General features: G+C 35.4%; 1 protein-coding gene across 4 annotated transcripts; it reads right to left on the reverse strand.

The window, feature by feature from the left end:
* Positions 1–426: 426 nt before the first annotated feature.
* Positions 427–17,829, reverse strand: LOC110826993 (integrin beta-PS-like). 4 transcript variants are annotated; one of them, XM_087353344.1, is made up of 15 exons: positions 16,846–17,829; positions 13,832–13,964; positions 13,293–13,449; positions 11,173–11,398; positions 10,079–10,163; positions 9,780–9,950; positions 8,710–8,973; positions 7,654–7,944; positions 7,031–7,252; positions 6,126–6,395; positions 5,344–5,482; positions 3,696–3,824; positions 2,836–2,975; positions 1,684–1,775; positions 427–1,060 (listed from the first exon to the last, which is right to left on the reverse strand). In XM_087353344.1, exons 2-14 carry the CDS (start codon positions 13,916–13,918, stop codon positions 1,707–1,709), a joined length of 2,250 nt encoding a protein of 749 aa, XP_087209470.1. In that variant the 5' UTR covers positions 13,919–13,964; positions 16,846–17,829; the 3' UTR covers positions 427–1,060; positions 1,684–1,706. The 4 variants fall into 4 exon arrangements, with proteins under 4 accessions (XP_087209470.1, XP_087209461.1, XP_087209455.1 ...); XM_087353335.1 differs by having other exon boundaries at positions 15,285–17,829; XM_087353329.1 differs by having other exon boundaries at positions 427–933; positions 14,603–17,829.
* Positions 17,830–17,974: the final 145 nt, after the last annotated feature.

Consider the following 17,974-nt stretch of genomic DNA (forward strand, 5'->3'; position numbering starts at 1 on the left):
TAATTTCAAGACATTTGCATCTTGTTGACTTTCTGACACTGGGATACTTACTCTTGTAATAAGGCACTGGTGTCCTTTTAGTTACTCCAATCCTTTACTTTTAATATCAGTCTGACAACAAAGTTATTAGTTTAGTTTCTTCTTTAGTAGTATTTTCAGATTCTTCCACTTTAATACGTATTCACAAGCATTTACGATGTCAGTGAAATTTCATTGTTATAAATACTTTTGCTGATAATCTGGTTCTTTTTTCTAACCTCCTACATTAATGGAATAGTAATGTCAAGTTAAAGACTGCATACTTTTAAGAAAAGATGTTGATGCTGAAGCTAGGCATTCTTCACTGTCCTCAGTATTTTACTTGAAGGTAACACAATGGATGAGTTCCTTCCCAGGACAAATGAACAAACATCTGTACTGAAAATATTTACCAATAGGATGGAATATTTTATTTCTTCACACAATGTATATGAAATGAGTGCATATACAGCTGACCCTCCTAAGACAAGAGCTTATGAGTATATTACAAAAAATCAGCCACAAATGACAGAAAAACCAACAGTAGAAAAAGCACAACAGTTTTATACAAAGTTTCATTTTATTCTTTTTATTAAAATTTACATTACTAAAACAACCACTATATATGTATTACACCCTGAAGATGGCAATTGTAATATTTGCTACAGCAATCGATAATTTTCAACATTCAATATGGCACATACTTGAGAGCCACAGTTGTACACATATTGCAATACTTGCGTAAAACATTTAGAAATAACACCCATTATTCATTTATAGTCTGGTACTGATTTTGTAATACATTTTGATTACAACACTGGTATTTAAAATTGGGCAATATGTTGTTTCAGGGATGATTTTATGGGTTGTTTACACTTATCTTCAGACTCAGCTGAGTAAGCCATACTCACAGAACTGGAAGAATCAATAAATAAAATTAGGATAACTGCAAAAGAGTTGCAAGTGATGGTGCAGCAAGTGTTACAGGTAGACACAGAATAGCCCAGCCAATTACTTCTCAGACCCACTAATGTGTCGCAACCTGCAGGTAGAAAGAACTGCTTTACATAACTTCATACATCAAAAGATGTACTACACCCATTGAAGGCATATGAATACTCTATACTATATTTACTTATGTAGCTTCAGAACACCCTTCAGACTGAATCACGTATTTCAAACATCACAGGTGTACGGACACCATCCACTATGTACACGCTGATGTAACGTCAGATTCCTCATCCGCCTGAATGATTTGTTACACATATCGCAGGAATATGGACGTTCTCCTCAGTGAATGCGATAATGTATCCTCAGATCACCACTCTGATAGAATGATTTTTTACACACATTACAGGCATATGGCCGGTGTCCACTACATATTTATCTTGGTGCAGATAAATTGTATAGGCAGAATGTGAGAGGTTCTGTTTTGGTCTCAGGTTTATACTTTTCAGATTATCCTTTTACTGAGACTCTAAGAACAACCAATATTTGTATTTTCTATTTATAACCTTTCAGGATTCTTATAACATATTTAATCACTATTTAGGCATACTGCGTGAAGATTTTAATTAGGAAACAAGCCCCTTCCAGTCTGTACAATAGGAATCTACTCCTCTCAAAAGTTCACATTGTGATAACCTGCAGAAAAGTAAAACTTACCTTCCTTCTTGCTTCTGAAAATTTTATGATACAGCATTATAAGTTGGATTCTTGAATGTTGTCACTGGTGGTATGTAGAGTGGACTTGCAGCCTTTAAATAAGTAAAAAATATTAACTAAACATTTTCTGTTATTTCATGCATCTACAAGAAGATATATAGTTACCAGGCAACAAACTCCAAGAACTGTTACAGAACCTAAAACCCATTTTGATACAGTTCCTCCAGCTCACTTCTTCACAACCCATCTCTCCAAGAATAATTTTAAATATTATCCCTTCAGCTATGCCATGACACCAAATACAAAAAATGCACACAAATAACTAGTCCAGCTAATATGTGATACTGAAAGAACAGTAAACAGTCACATCTGAGAGCAGACTGAATGGCAGAGCACTCTTACACACTTATCTGGATGTGTGTTTGTGTGAGAATATTCGGAACGGTGGACTGTGTAAGTTCTGTCTCTTCCACGCATTAGATATCAGAGAGGGACTTATCTGACATCAAACTGTGAACCCACTCATGGAACCTTATGAATAAAGCTGTCTTATTCTTCAATTCTCATGCAGAGTACTAAAGCTACATTTCCTGCTCTAACCAGCATCCATTGAGCAGGATAAGCAGTTTACTTCTATCTGTAAATAGCTTTCCACATAGTTCTAAATCAAAGTTTTTACTCAGAAGGGATCACTTGAATTATTTTCCTGCTAAGTGTCTTAAGATTCTATCTTCTGATGATTTATTGGGAAGTTATCATAGTTCTGTTGGGTTGTGCCTGTCTGATTGCTGAAAGAAAATTAATATTATATATACAGTGTATACACAAAAGAATGGTGTGGTTTCAAGAGTTAATAAAACAATTATTTCTCACCTTACACGGGCAAAACATACACTGTCAGTGGCGGCAACTGTCCAAGTTTCTCATACGCATATCTGACAATAGGGAAAATGTTTACAGGCCAGAAAGTATATGGTGAATATATGAATATGAGAAACATTTGTAACAATTTACGCAACAGACGTATGTTCTATGAAATATTGCATCCAAAATTAGTGCTATAATTAATATATTTGTAGTGGTATTGATTTGACAATGTAAATATATTTATACAGAATGTGTGTGTGTAAAAATTGATATGAATGCACTTACCACATCCCACTCTGCTTTCGCTTGCTCATTCTTAAACTTAATGAATTCAAGTTGGTCTTTTCTTACAGTAATATATTTCCAAATACAAAGCGCAATAATTCCAAGGGCAAGAATGAAAGCAATAATGGCCACGATTATAGCTGGAATAAACAGAAAAACATAATTATTTTCCTATTAATGTAAAAAGCCTGTTCATATTCAACAGTGAATGATTTACTTCTTATCCTTCATTTGACTCCCTCTTCCTTCATTTCCTTTACCCCTTTCATATCTTTACCATTTTCCTCCCACAAATGCCATTACAAAACAACAAAAGTGAGTAAATAAGCCATACTTTAGGATACATTATTTGAACATTTTCCTCAGGGTCCACTACACCTTAAATAGAATACGCAAGCATAAAAGCATGAAAGAGTGTTTTTATATACCATATTTCCTTGATTTTAGGACGCCTAAGACTAATACTACTAGCAATTTGAATTCCCGGAGAATAGAAATAAGGTTACTGAAGTATATAAAACAGTATCAAACATGCACTGAAATATGGTACAGGAAGGTATCCAAGAGTCTTAGCAACTGAAATAGATCACATCCGCAAATAACACTGTCTCCTTTGCATCCAGAATTATAATACAAAATTAAGTGCGTTTAGTGGTTAAGAATATATCAGCAGTGCTTCATATTTTGAAGTAAATGTTGAAAACCTCAAGTAGGCCTGGTTTCCTGATTCATGACATATTTTGATAATATCTGGACTTGAATACAATAAATAGCCAAAATTAAAAACAAAGGTATTGGTAATGATAATGTAATTCACCAGACAGATGTTATATAATGAATGTAAATCACAAATAGCTTACGAGTAAAACTCAATTGCAAGGGGCACTTCAAGCTACGTAATGTCCTTATTATAATGCCCGATGTCTCATTGTATAGGTACTGGTATTCAGAACGGCACTCTCCATAGAATTGTACACAGTTTGTGCCCTCTGAAACAAAAAAACACACCTGCATGAATTACTACACAATGTAAGACTTTGTAGTTCAATGAAGGCTGGCACACAAGAAACGGAACAGACTTCCCTTACAACATACATACATCTTTATTACATTCCATGGATCCATAAGTTAGTGAGATGACAATAGGATGTAGAATAAGTCATAATAATACAATACATGTTATACAAATACAAGTCATACTATTATATAAATGTCACAAAATACAAACAAAGGGTTCATGTTTCATATCCTAAATCATGCGCGCGCATGCACACACACACAATGTGCAGATGAAAACATCATCAATCTGCTTTCAACCCATGACATGAATAGAAAGTATTACAGTGACCTTTACTGTTACATCCACAAAAATGTAAGGGGTTCAAATCTGACTCCAAACTTTCATTGTTTCCCCTATGGCATGTATTGTTTTCATTTCTGCATAGTCTACAAAGACTATAGTCTAGAGTTCTATTTTTGTACCTTGAGAAGACTGGCTATATAAGAAGCAGGCAAAACAATTTAATGAAATGCCATATAAATTTCCAGGTCAAATTTAAAATACCCCATGAAATGGGAAAATATCATAATTGTAAAAATTAACATCCTTTTTGAACCACAAGGGACATTTCATTTGTTGGAGAAATGCTACCTAAAATTTACGGTATAACAGTTGAACAACATGAAGGGCCTAATACAGTGTCATTTTTCAGAATTCCTCCTACTCACTGGAGAGATAATATATAGTGGACATTTGAAATGCAGTGTGTAACAATGTTGACTGTTGAGAAATAACCATCATATAACACTCATCTGGATTAAAATTCTTAATTTTGCTTTAATAATACAGTAGATTTCCAATCATCTGACATAAATGGGTCTGGAGGATAGTCAGATAATCAATAATGTTGGACAATACAGAAGACTAATGAAAAAGATGGGGTTAAATATGAACTCAATTTATGGTATTAAATTATGAGGAAAATCAAATATGTCTCCAAATAAAATAAATATTACAGACAAAAATAGTATTTAACATAATGTAAATTTGTAAATGAAAGAATTTATTTTTTAAAGAAATTAGTAATGGGTATTTGCTTCTAAGCTTCCTTCCTTTTCTTTGCAACAAGATCACACCAGTTACTAAACAGTGGTACGTTGGTAGCAAATGAGTACATTAAATGTACAGGTTGCATGGTGGGAGAGTGTGATTAATTTCACTACATGCAGAGTTGACTATTGATAAAATGTAGTATTCTGACACAGCATGTTGGATAATCAGGACTCTACTGTACATCACACCATGTTTTTCAACATCCATTTTATTAGTATCCTCAAATCTAAGCATAGGTCTCCAAAGTGGTTCTCTCTTTCAGTTTTCCAAATAAAATCTTGCATGAATTTATCATTTCACCTAAATGTGCTACATGTCCCACCCATAAAAACATAACTTAATAACAACAGTTTTTGAACAGATGTAGTCAGAAATTCATAAATATGAAAACTCACCCTCTTCAAATAAGTCATCTACTTCTTCAATTATCAGTTCTGTGCAGTTAGCACACTGTTCTGGATTGAGTGAATCTGTCTCATGCACTTGACAGAGAACACAGGGAAATAAATGTTCACACATTGTTGTCTGGGCTACCTGCATAGACACAAAACACTCAATGCATATAATGAAGGGACAGAATTAGTTATTTCATTAACTTACAATGCTTATTAACAACTGGCACTAAGCAACATCAAATCAGATATCATAAGAAGATAGTGAATGAAAAATCAGAAGGGGAACTCGGAGGAAGCTGCAGCAGATTATTTTAATGTCCTGTCCTAGCATTTGTTTGGAAGAATTGAGGAAGAAAACCATGAATAACCTGCTGCGATAGGCAGACAGCAGGTATTCATACAAAGATACCTACCAAACATAGATCAGACCTATTAATGCTGTCCCAAATGCTTAATGATAGTATTAACCTTTATCAGCCTTGTGTCATGCCTTACATGCAGTCCAGCTGGCCAAGAGTCACACTAGCACATTGCTAAACTAATAAAACCTGGAGTTGAAGTCCAGAGAGCAGCCCCATAGTACAGGGATTTAAATACCCCGCTGACGTACAATAAATGTTAATTTAGCATCATTGATGTAAAGACTGGTACAAGTACACTGCATTACAGTTACATGAGTGGATTATGGAAATGGCACAGTATAATTGTTTCTGCTGCATATTGCAATGCATTGTTTGCAAACATGTCTTCATATAACTAAATATATAATATATAAAACTTACAGCAGGAATGGAATTTTCACAATATTTTCCTCTATATTCTGCACTGCAGTTACAAGTACCACATTTGCAGTGGCCATGGTTGGAGCAGGGTGCACTCCCATCATCAGCTTTACAGTTCTCTGTAGAAAGCGAACACTCACAGGCCTCACCAGTCCAGCCTGCTTCACACTGACATTTCCCACATTTGCAGGTACCACGTCCACCACACAGCTCACCATCTGCCAGCCTGCATGACGAGTCATCACATTCACAATACTTGCCATAGAATGTCTGCAATTATAACAACAAACTTACAACATTTGAGGCTTTTGTAGTAAAGTGAATAGCAGTGACCTTCTGGATTATTGCTGACAATGTTAATTTACTGGGTGAAAGCATACATATCACAAATAAAATCATAGAAGCTATATTCAATGCCAGTATGGAAGATGCACAGAAAACTAAGCACATGTTCATATCTCATCACCATACTGCAGGACAAAATCATTATATAAGGGTAGTTGATAAATCCTTTGAAAATGTGGCAAAGCTCAGACATTTATAAATGATACTGACAAGTTACCAGATTTGAATTGCATTCACAAGAAAACAAACAGCAAACTACATCTGGGAATGCTTGTTACCATGCAGTTCAGAACTTCTTACTTTCCATTTGATTTCCAAAGTCTAAAACGCAATGTCTTAGCAGAATTTAGTTTTCTTGTCTTGACTAATGTAATTTTCTTATATAGGATAATTATGTGCATCTGAATTTATACACAGAAAGATAAACATCTGCCTCAACTGCATAACAAATTTACAACTTTAATCCATTTTTTAATAAATTTTTACTAAGTGGTGACTATAAAAATTCCCAACAAATTTTAAAAGAATGACAAAAATGGATAAACAAACAGGGTTAATACCTCTTCACACTGACAAACTCCACAGGTGCAAGTTCCATGTTCAGAGCAAATAGGAAGATTATCTGTGCTGGGCAAACAATCGCTGGGTATTCCAATTCCTGCAGACAGTGGCTGAATTGAGCTGCACTGACACTTTTTCCCAAAATGCATGTTATTACAGTCACAGACTCCGCACATGTAGGTGCCATTGCTGGAACATTCTTCAGCATTTTCTTTGTATAGCTGGAAGAACAACAGGTACAAGAAAGTATACATCTTTGTTAATACCACATGAATTCATTAATTATTATACCAAAAATGTATTTTAATGTACTAGCAAAAGGAAGATTTGTATAACATTACTTTTAATGTACAATGTGAAACCAGAGCTCAGAACACCTGCCATTTTACTGAAATGTGTTCACAAATGGTTGACTCTAAGCTTACATGGCAAAAATCATCTTGGATAATCAAAATCAATGTAGGTGATAGCCTGAGAGGATTTCATCATCTAAAGTTCCACTGTTGCACATAATATTAAATGCATATATAACCATACTATGAAGTAAAATAATGGTACTAAAAACAAGTGTAGTCAACCTAAGTTTTGTGGCACACTACAGTAAGATATAGATGATACTTACATGATCTTCTTTGTGCTCACAAGGGCAATCACAGTTCATTTCAAGATGAACAAGTGTTGCTTCTTGACTTCCAACAGGGAAAATCTTGAAAGTTTGCTTCCAGTCATTTCGATTGTTTGGACAATGGAGAACTTTGATTTCCACACGAAATTCCACTTCCTCTCCAATTTGAAGCTTGTCACATTTGTTCGACTGTCTTATTTCATCAGACGAACTCTGGCATGAGGTGTAATACATAACCTGGATATGTTCTGGGGCATCATGCCTCATATCAACTGATGACGAAATTTTCTGCAAAATATTTGTATTAAAAACCTTACAAAAAGATTTCTGTAGCTGTATTGCAGGTACAAGGTGTATGAATTGTCTTGAAAAATAAATTGCTTATTTTATTGACAATTTTAAGACACTATACAGAACTACTTTTATATGGTGTGGTATGTTTAATTTAATGTGTAACTGCAATTGAAACAGAAGAATCCCCATAGTGTATGAAATCACCCCCAGATTTTGTTTAAATGCAATAAGCAGACCTAGTATCTAACAAGGAATGATGACTGTCCTAATGATGGAGGCAGTAAGCACCCCTCAAACGTTGGTCAATTTCTGAGACAAGAAAACAACACAACATCCAGAAAGACAAGTCTTCTTCATTGGGCCAACACCTTACTAATTTTCTAAATAACATTTTCAGAGTGGTATACAAATATTAAAATATGCAACCCATCCCTGAGAAACTGTTAATAAAGACAGCTTATTATGATGTTCACATACTTTTAATTGGCTAATTTTCTGTCCTTCACATCCTGGTGGAAACACTAGAATTGCATTTTAATTTCACCTGGCATATGGATGTTTGTACATGATTTTCTTTGTTTGGGTGAAGGCTTCATGATGAACTGATCCCCAAGCTATGGTATCTAACTATCCATCTGAATAGTGTTTAGAAAACCTCTGAAATTAGATGAAGTCAAGGCCTGAAATGGGTTACAGTGTCCAGAAGTAGTAAAAGAAATCTTAGTTGTTATTATATGCAAATGCTAAGATGAGTCTTACCTTGTACTGCTCTTCTACCAGTTCTAAAATGTTGGAAGAGTCGGCTGTTAAGTGTCCAACTTTTGCCCCATCTATGTTCTTTGTAAGGAGTCTGTATGCTTCTAGCTGGGGTTCTGTCACTGCGAAGATTATGTTGATGGCATTCTCTCTGACTTTATGACTGAGATGTGAGACTGAAGGATAGTCCTGAAGTGCAGAATGTGTGTACATTCCATCTTCATTTAAATGGCACTTCCCATCATTTGGCTCAATGATGCCTCCTAGCTGACGAAAACATATTAAAGTTTAACGAATATGTTAATTCATGCAGAACAAACATTGCTACTAGGTCCATCAAAAATTATGAAAATATACAAACAATGTAAAAGAAATTATGTCAAAATAAAAAGTAAGAATCAGAGAAAATGTTGTATAGAGTACAAGAAAAATACTACAACTCCCTTTCAACACAAATCTTCAAGTAAAGGGATGTAACCACAACAAATTTGGTGGTTTATGGGGAAGAAAGAAAGAAATATACTAAACATAAGTCACAAATAATATTGCTGGCATTGCAAACTTTAGCCTCCACCTCCCTACATTTGAAGTGTGGTACTTTATGGTGGTTTTACTTCAGAATTCAGAAACAGGATAACTAAAGTCCCAAAATTCCAGCCAGATTTTAACTCAAAGGTGAATGGTTTAGTAGTATGCTAATGTAACACATGGTCAACAAAGTTTAAAGCATCAATAAAGGGCACTTTATAACATTAACACACATCCTCTGACACACACTATTCCTATCTTGTCAACCCAATTAACAGAAAAATAGGTCAAATGCAAATTATTTGTCTTACTGGATATATGTCTGGAAGTCTAACTTTCCATGTCGTCATTAACGACTCAACATACTTTTAGTGGAACACCCCCCACCCCCCCCATCTGAAAATCATAAATATATTATGAAGGTGACATCATTTTAAAATGAGAGCTCAATAATAAATATATGAGAAGTATGTGCCTAAGTAGCTTTCACACTGGACAAAATCTTGCTATGGCAAAACGCTATCTTCACAGTTCTGAGAACTCACCTTTCCATCACCTGCTATATGAAAGCCATTGTCACTAGAGAAAACCAACAACCTACGAGTATTTCTTCTCCAACCAATTTTTTCTGAGCAGACTACAGTCTGCATCAAGGCATCAAATCCTCCCTCTGGATCATCTATATTTCCAGACACACTTGCATCACCAACCTCAAGCTAAAATAAATCATTGCACATATTTAAACATATAAACAAATATATGGGCACACACACACAACATAACCAAAACTTGTTACAAAAACAGCAATCACTGAACATAAAAAAAGGAAATAAACTGCACTTACAAAAAAGTGTGTCACATTGTCACTGAGCTTCATGTGATTGTGAAAGCCATATGGAGCTCTGCAGCCCACGCAAGGTTCCTTCATCCTACATACAAATAAAAGAAGGACAAATAAAACTCAATGTACCAAGATATATCTTTTCAGAACACAAAGACTCATTTTACTTCAAAAACTCTTTTGAAGATGGCTGTCATCTGGGTTGTTGAGCCGTGAAAACCTCAAACCCTACAAAAACTTTTAATACACCATTTTAGTTGCTAGTCTATAATTATTTATACAACATAACATCTGAACTCTGAATGAATATTGTATATACATAAGTACTGAAAATAATAAAAATCAAATAATATTTTGATGTACAACTAAGTACATTCTTCAATAACAGAAAGAAAATCAAATGAACTCCGATCATCAGCACCATTATGTTACACTGACAAATGTATTTTTTCTTCCCATTAAATATTTATCACATCCAAAAAAAATTCAAAACAGATGTTGTGCTCAGAACTTTATTGTGTTATGTATAAATAATTTTTTACAATGAGTCACTGATAATATCAATAAAGCCTTATTTGAACAGCATGCAAATTAGGGGCTACATTGTCCTATAAACCATCCTACTACATGCCATATAGGTTGTTTGGAGGTATAGCTCCTACTCTTTCTTGACCTCAGCACTAGATAAGTGGTCAGCATCACGCCCCGGCCACGCTTTACCCCGGGGAAAGGACCCCGGTACCCATTGAACAGGAGGCTGGGTGGGCTCCAGAGCCGGTCTGGACACAGGGGCTAGAGGAAAAATCCTTTGCCCCCGTCGTCCAGTACGTAGCTAGTCACTATACTGACTGAGCTATCCCGGCTCCTGCTACATTGACCTATACAAATCAAAATTAATTCCACTTGAAAACTTTAAATGTAGAAACACACAAACAAATTTTAACTAAATTAATTCTTTATTTTCATAGATGAAATATAGACACATGGACAGACATGACCTTCCGATTAAATGATAGTTTTATATATTTTGTGAAAAGAATGAATAGATTCATCATAATTTTATTGTCTATTTTTCAGCAATGAGAAATGGTTCTTACTTGGAAGGCAAAGTGTTGGTATATGGTCTGACAATCTTATCAACAAAACTCCCAAACCCTAATTGGAAATCTGAAGTAAATTTTGTCATGAGCTCTTCCAGGTTTCTTCCAAGAATCTGCAACATGTCTTTGTCATCCTTCATTGAATAAGACAGATCCATGAGGTAATACAAATCCACTGGATATTCTGCCTGTGAATATTTCAATGTAATGTTGAATGGTTTATCTGTAAAACAAGACAAATAAGACTCTGAAGAGAATTTTCAACTCAGATGATAAAGGAGAAAAGTCTATTAATAAAAAACAGCAAGACATAAAAATCCTATGTATTACAACCCAACATAGCTTCAAGATATGAGAATTCAAATTTACATGACTATATCATCATGACACAGAAACATATGGAGGACTGTTGAGATTTTAGCTGAAATGCATTTCAAGAGGAAGACCTTACATTACAATTTTCTTACCAAAAAAGAAATGGAATAAGAACTACATCAATGACTAACTAACTAACTAACTAGATGGCTTACCGAACCCGAAGGTTCATCACCGAATTAACCAAAGCCCTCCACCGGACCCTGTCCTGGGCCAACAAAATCCAGTTTCCTTCAACTCCTATCTCCCATAGATCCCGCCTGAGATTATCCTCCCATCTACGTCTAGGTCTCCCCAGCGGTCTCTTCCCTTCAGGTTTCCCAACCAGTACCCGGTGCACACCTCTTGTCCCATCCATGCGCGCTACATGTCCCGCCCATCTCACTCTTCTCGACTTAATCACCCTCACAATACTGGGGGAGCAGTACAGATTTTTAAGCTCGTCATTGTGCAGTTTTCTCCACGCCCCATCGTCTTCCCTCTTAGGCCCAAATATCCTCCTCAACACCCGATTCTCAAACACCTGCAATCTGTGTTCCTCCCTCTGAGTGAGAGACCATGTTTCGCACCCATACAAAACAACAGGCAAGATTATTGTTTTGTATACTTTAATTTTCAGGTTCTTAGAAATCAGACGGGAAGACAAAATATTTTGGACTGAGAAGTAGCAAGCATTTCCGGAATTTAGTCTCCTCCTAACTTCCTCACAAGTATCAAATTTTAAAATAGCACTATAAAAGAACATGGCGAAAGAACAAATTCTAACAAAATCCAGACAGAAATTACAAACACAGAGGGAAACTTTTAACAACATAAAATGATGGTTTAATTATACCTGTAGCAGTCAAATTAGGAACAATATTGGAGAGAATGATGATTGAGAAGAGCCTTTAATGCACAATAAGGCAGTTAAAGGTTAAATAGGAAGGTCCCCACTGTAAAGTACAAGAAGAGAACATTTATTGGAAGAGTAAAATACAATGGACCATTTATGCAATATTTACTCAAAAATAAGATTGTGACATTTAAAACTTAGCAACTCCAAAGAGCAGTCTTTCTCGCAAAGCTAAAAGATGCTAAACAGATTAAAAAATTCAACTTTCACACAACCCCAAATTCATTACCATTTTCGCAAGTCCACTACAGAATCCTGCCTTAAGCCAGTGGAATCCTCTTCACACCCTATTTCTTCATGATCCATTTTAATATAATCAACCCTTTCCTATCTCTCAAGTTATCTACTCCATTGTGGTTATTATAACTGCATCTGCTCTCCACATGCTTGCTATATATTGTATCCATTGAATCATCATTAATATGTTCACCCTAATGCAATCATTTTTTGGAGAACAGTATCATTATATAATTTTTCATTATCCAACTGCTACTTCCTCTCTTACATCTGTGATTATAGAATGCCCTGTAGAAGACATATATTTGCACTTTGGATTAAACATACATTAATTACCTTTTGTTTTCATGAAGAGCATCAGATAACTTATCACTCAATGAAACATAACTATGACTCTTACAAATTGGTTTACAACACAGCTTTATTTAAATCAGAAAGCAGCGAGGAAAATAGTATCCAACAAAATTTTAAATGGGCAAACTAAAACAAAATAATACCATAACACAGTCTTCAATTAGCAGAAAATAATTAATCACTTATTCAACAAGTTCATACTTTAAATTAGGAAATTACAATTTTAAAATGTTAATTAAAGGTATTATTCACTCACTGATTCTCAAGCTGAGATGCACCTCCTGTGGAGTTATTTGATTGACATCAGACACAGTGTTTTCCTTCTTAAGTTCTGTGTAGTTAGTGACAGGATCCACTATATAATTCTCATTACAGTTCACTTTCTCTTGGCTACATCGTTGTTCTGTTCCATTCTGCACATAAGTGAATGAATTTGGTATCCTGTTCAGTAGTTTATTAATTGGTATTTATTGTAGTATTCTAGGTTGTCACACCATGTTGTCTTCTAGTTAGTTACCAATGTTTCATACACACTTTATGCCACACATGTAGGCTTCACTCCTGAATGTGGTGGTATGTTATTCCAGAACACTGGTAGCTAACCACAAGATCACACAGAGTTACAAACCAGAAGAACACAACTGACATTTTCACTGCCCCAAGTCCCTCAATCTGTGTTTAACAACAAAACAGTTTTGTTGTTATGTTGCTGATAGAAATTATACAAAGGGTATAACAACAAATAAAATTTTCCTTGAGAAATATATGTACTGTAAGTTCACTCCATTAACATACCAACAAAGGACCACTACACCAAAAACAACCAGGTTCTTGGATACAGGCACTGCAGGTCTGCTTGAGGTTGCAAGGATCCTGTTGCATAACAACACAATGTGCTACAAACAGCAATACAATTGGGATCACAGATCTGAAAAAGTTACATTCAAATTTGTACTCAAAGTACCTCACATTTATTTATTTCCTTACTGAACTACAGTGCATTCTACATGTTCCATATGCTTCACTGTGCTGTACTAGAGACCACATTTATGTGACATGCAGAGTACTTCATTCTTAGTGAGCATGCTCACTTAGAATGAACCACTAAGCTACATTTTTTTTTTTAGTATTTTAAATGTGCATGTAAGAACTAGAAACTGGAAATTCTCAACTCTTAAATAAGCCTCGAATCATTGAAAAAAAATTTAGGTTACATGTGTGCGTAGCATAATTCTTGTTTTCAGCCAGTTAACCTTCTGCCTATAAACAATTTTTCCATAGATTTCACCCCAGATAAAACAAGTTATAACTTAAACTTTCAGCATATTCCTTAACAAGATTAAATTACTAGTGCTGATGTGAAAATGTTTAATCACCCACCTGCTTATATTACATTCAGAACATATCTTATGCGACTACAGAAATATGTAAAGGCATAACCACGACAGTGGTTTATAATAAATAGACCTTAGAATATTTTTTAAGGTGCAATGATTGCAAGAAGGCACAGGATGAATATGTTTATGTATGTACATCTATAGATGTACAGAAAAACAAATTATAAACCTGAGTGAATCCATGTGGAAGCTCCAAACTATAACACACATGAAAAAGTCTGAGCTGCTCTCTCCCTACAACACTTAAAATTACCAATAGATACATCATATTGACATATGCTATCTAGGGCTCATGGATGTTTGCACACAATTCTGATAACCATGACAGTAAACTGGTATGAGCATTTTTTTTCACATTCCAGAAAATAAAACATCAAGGCCTGTGGTGACCTCCGATTTCATGCGACAATAAAGGTGTGTAAAGTCATATCCTTATGAACTTTTAGTATCCATTTCACTTGTAAATGGAAGATTGTCATAATATACAAGTGATTCGAGTACAGTTAATTTTAAGAAAAACCTGGGAAAACTAATGGCTGCTTTTGCAACTACAATGTAATGTTTTATAATACTCCATCTTCAAATATTTATCCCGGACAGGCAAGGCCTTATCACCAGTCTTTCCACATTTCAAACAAAGATCGTATTCAACAGGAAAGAGTAAGAGGTCAATAACCTAGCAAAGTTATGTCTGGAAACATGGTAAAATGGTTCATGAATCCCTAAACCAGCATTAACGCAATGTTATACAGAACACAGGTCACAAATTGCAAATTATAATACAAACTAGAGCAGGGCGCTCCTTTCGGAGCTCCTAGGGGGGGTTGTCAAGTTTGTAAAACGCAACCAACCTTGGTTAGTCCCAAAGGGGAGTTAGTTTAGTGTCTCATCCAAGTGTTTTAACCCCTGAGTAAGAAACTAAACTAACCCCCCCGAATGGGGGGTTTAGTTTGAAATGTTCGATAGTTGGTACAATTTCACGTGTAATCGTCGTTTCATTCTGCTTCACTCTCCGTATAGGCTGTTCATCCTCTGTAACACTTATTGTTCTTATATTCCCTTCAACTTTTACACGTTTAACTGCATGTTCAACTGCTTCACTTTTAATTTCGTCAAGATTAATTTCAATTTTTCGCTTTCCTTCTTTTTGTTTAATGTCTTTTGTTCTCCTGCAACTCATACTCTGTTCGTTCAATATTTCTCTGTAGACAACGTTTTTAATGAGATTATTTTTTCGTCCCTTTTTTAGATAGACAAATACACAATTATCGCTTGGTGCACGTAAAAATGCGACGTAGATTTTCAAGGAGGATGAGGTGGCTGGGACATGTGGCATGATGGGGGAGGGGAGGGCGCTCCTTTCGGAGCTCCTAGGGGGGGTGGTCAAGTTTGTAAAACGCAACCAACCTTGGTTAGTCCCAAATGGGAGTTAGTTTAGTGTCTCATCCAAGTGTTTTAACCCCTGAGTAAGAAACTAAACTAACCCCCCCGAATGGGGGGTTTAAACACTTGACCAAAACACCGAAGGGGTTTGGTTGCGTTTTAAAATCTTGAGTAAGACACTAAACTAACCCCCGTGTATAAACAAATATAAGGTGATATTGTTGATGACGTCATTTTTTGACAACGATGGCTAATCCTTTCGGAGCGCTTCTTGTAATCTGATATTTTACTTCTTTACGTCGCTGATCAGAGGCCAACAGTTCTTGGTTAGTCAACTTTCTACGTCCAAACCCACCCTTGCAAGACTTCTTTTTTTCTATTCTGTTTTTTGTTGAATAGTTCTGATGTTTTAGTTCTTTACGTCGCTGTTCAGTGGCCATCTGTTCTTGGTCAGCCAACTTTCTACGTCCAGCAACACCATTGCTAATCTTCGTCTGTTTTTTCTTTTTCTTTTTTTCTCTTCTGTTCTTGTTGTATACGTTTTTCTATGTTTATCAATGTAACTCTCCCTTCGTTTTTCTTTATTTATTAAATAGGTCTGATGGATTAGTTCTTTACGTCGCTTTTCAGAGACCCACTGTTCTTGGTCAGTCAACTTTCTACGTCCAATCCCACCCTTGCAAATCTTCGTCTGCTTTTTTTCCCTTCTGTTCTTATTGAATACGTTTTTCTACGTTTATCGATGTAATTCTTCTATCGCTTTTCTTTATTTCTTAAATATGTCTGATGTTGTAGTTTTTAAGTCGTAGTACAGAGGACAACTTTTCTAGGTCAGTCAGACGTTTTAAAATCTTGAGTAAGACTCTAAACTAAGTCCCCCGAATGGGGGTTAAACACTTGAACAACCCACGTTTTGGGGAGGGTTGTTCAACTGTGTTTTAAAATCTTGAGTAAGGCACTAAAGTAACCCCCTTCAGGGGGTTAGTTTAGTTTCTTTTTGGTTGAATATTATTATTAGTATCAGATTACCTTTTTGGTGTTGGCAACGTCTTCTTTCACTTTCCTTCATTTCCTAAATAGTTTTATGTCGCTGTTCGGAGGCGATGTGCTGCTTCTGGAGCAGTGATAATGCGACTGGCTTGATAGTTTTTGATTTTTTTGTTGTGAAGCGTTATTTGTTTACTCGGCATTGTTGTGTTCCACAACAATGCCGATTTTGTTTATAGTTGACAGTGTTGATGACGTAATTTATTGACGACAACGACTAATCACAAATTTTTATAAGGAGATTATACGACAGTACATATTATGTATGAAGATCATTTTATCCTTTGAAGCTAAAGCTCATTCGAAAAACATTTAAAAATTCAGTCCTTACCTAAAAGATAATGCAACACTTCTTCTTGATGAACTGGTTAATGCTGTTCAATCTAAGAATCATATAACAAATACACTCTGAGGAAAACACAGTTATCAATTATTAAAACAGATGGCACATATAGTTACTGCTGCACTTCTCACCCTCTTCACTGCTTAACTTGAACCTACAAAAAATATTAAGCTGGTTGTAAGACAATAACAAGAGGATGAAGGAACTTTCACAAAGAAATCTTCAACATATTGCTCATGATTAAATCTAGTAAGATACTAATGGAAGAAACATGAAGTTAACTGAAACCATAACTTGAAATTAAAAACATGTTACCTACAAACAAATGGCCTGATGTGATCTCCCCATCTGATTTCTATACAAAACTGAACTAAACATTTGGGAAATACAAATTTCACATAAAGTGAAATTATATATTTGGCACAAGATACAGTATGTAACCTACAATCAGTCATTCCCCTAAAGTAGTTGTTACCACCTACCACTGGACAATTAACAAAGCAAACCATACACAAATCAAAGGGAAACATACATGCAAACCTGAAAACTATGTGCAAGTATAAATTTAGCTTAGCACCTAAAACAGAAGCCCTGACTGTAGAAGAGTGTAAGCCATAATAATTTTTGACCAACTACAGGACAAGAGCATATCAAAGCACTTGTAATGGACTTCTCCGACATATTACCACCAATCTTATACATATAACCGTCATGAAGGTCCAGAAGACAGACATACTGTAAGCATGAGGGGAAAATGAGGAACTGAAG

The sequence above is a fragment of the Zootermopsis nevadensis genome, unplaced genomic scaffold, assembly GCF_977971745.1.
Source record: "Zootermopsis nevadensis isolate Lab colony 2312 unplaced genomic scaffold, Znev_1.0 Znev_ptg000002l, whole genome shotgun sequence".
Classification (NCBI taxonomy): domain Eukaryota; kingdom Metazoa; phylum Arthropoda; class Insecta; order Blattodea; family Termopsidae; genus Zootermopsis; species Zootermopsis nevadensis.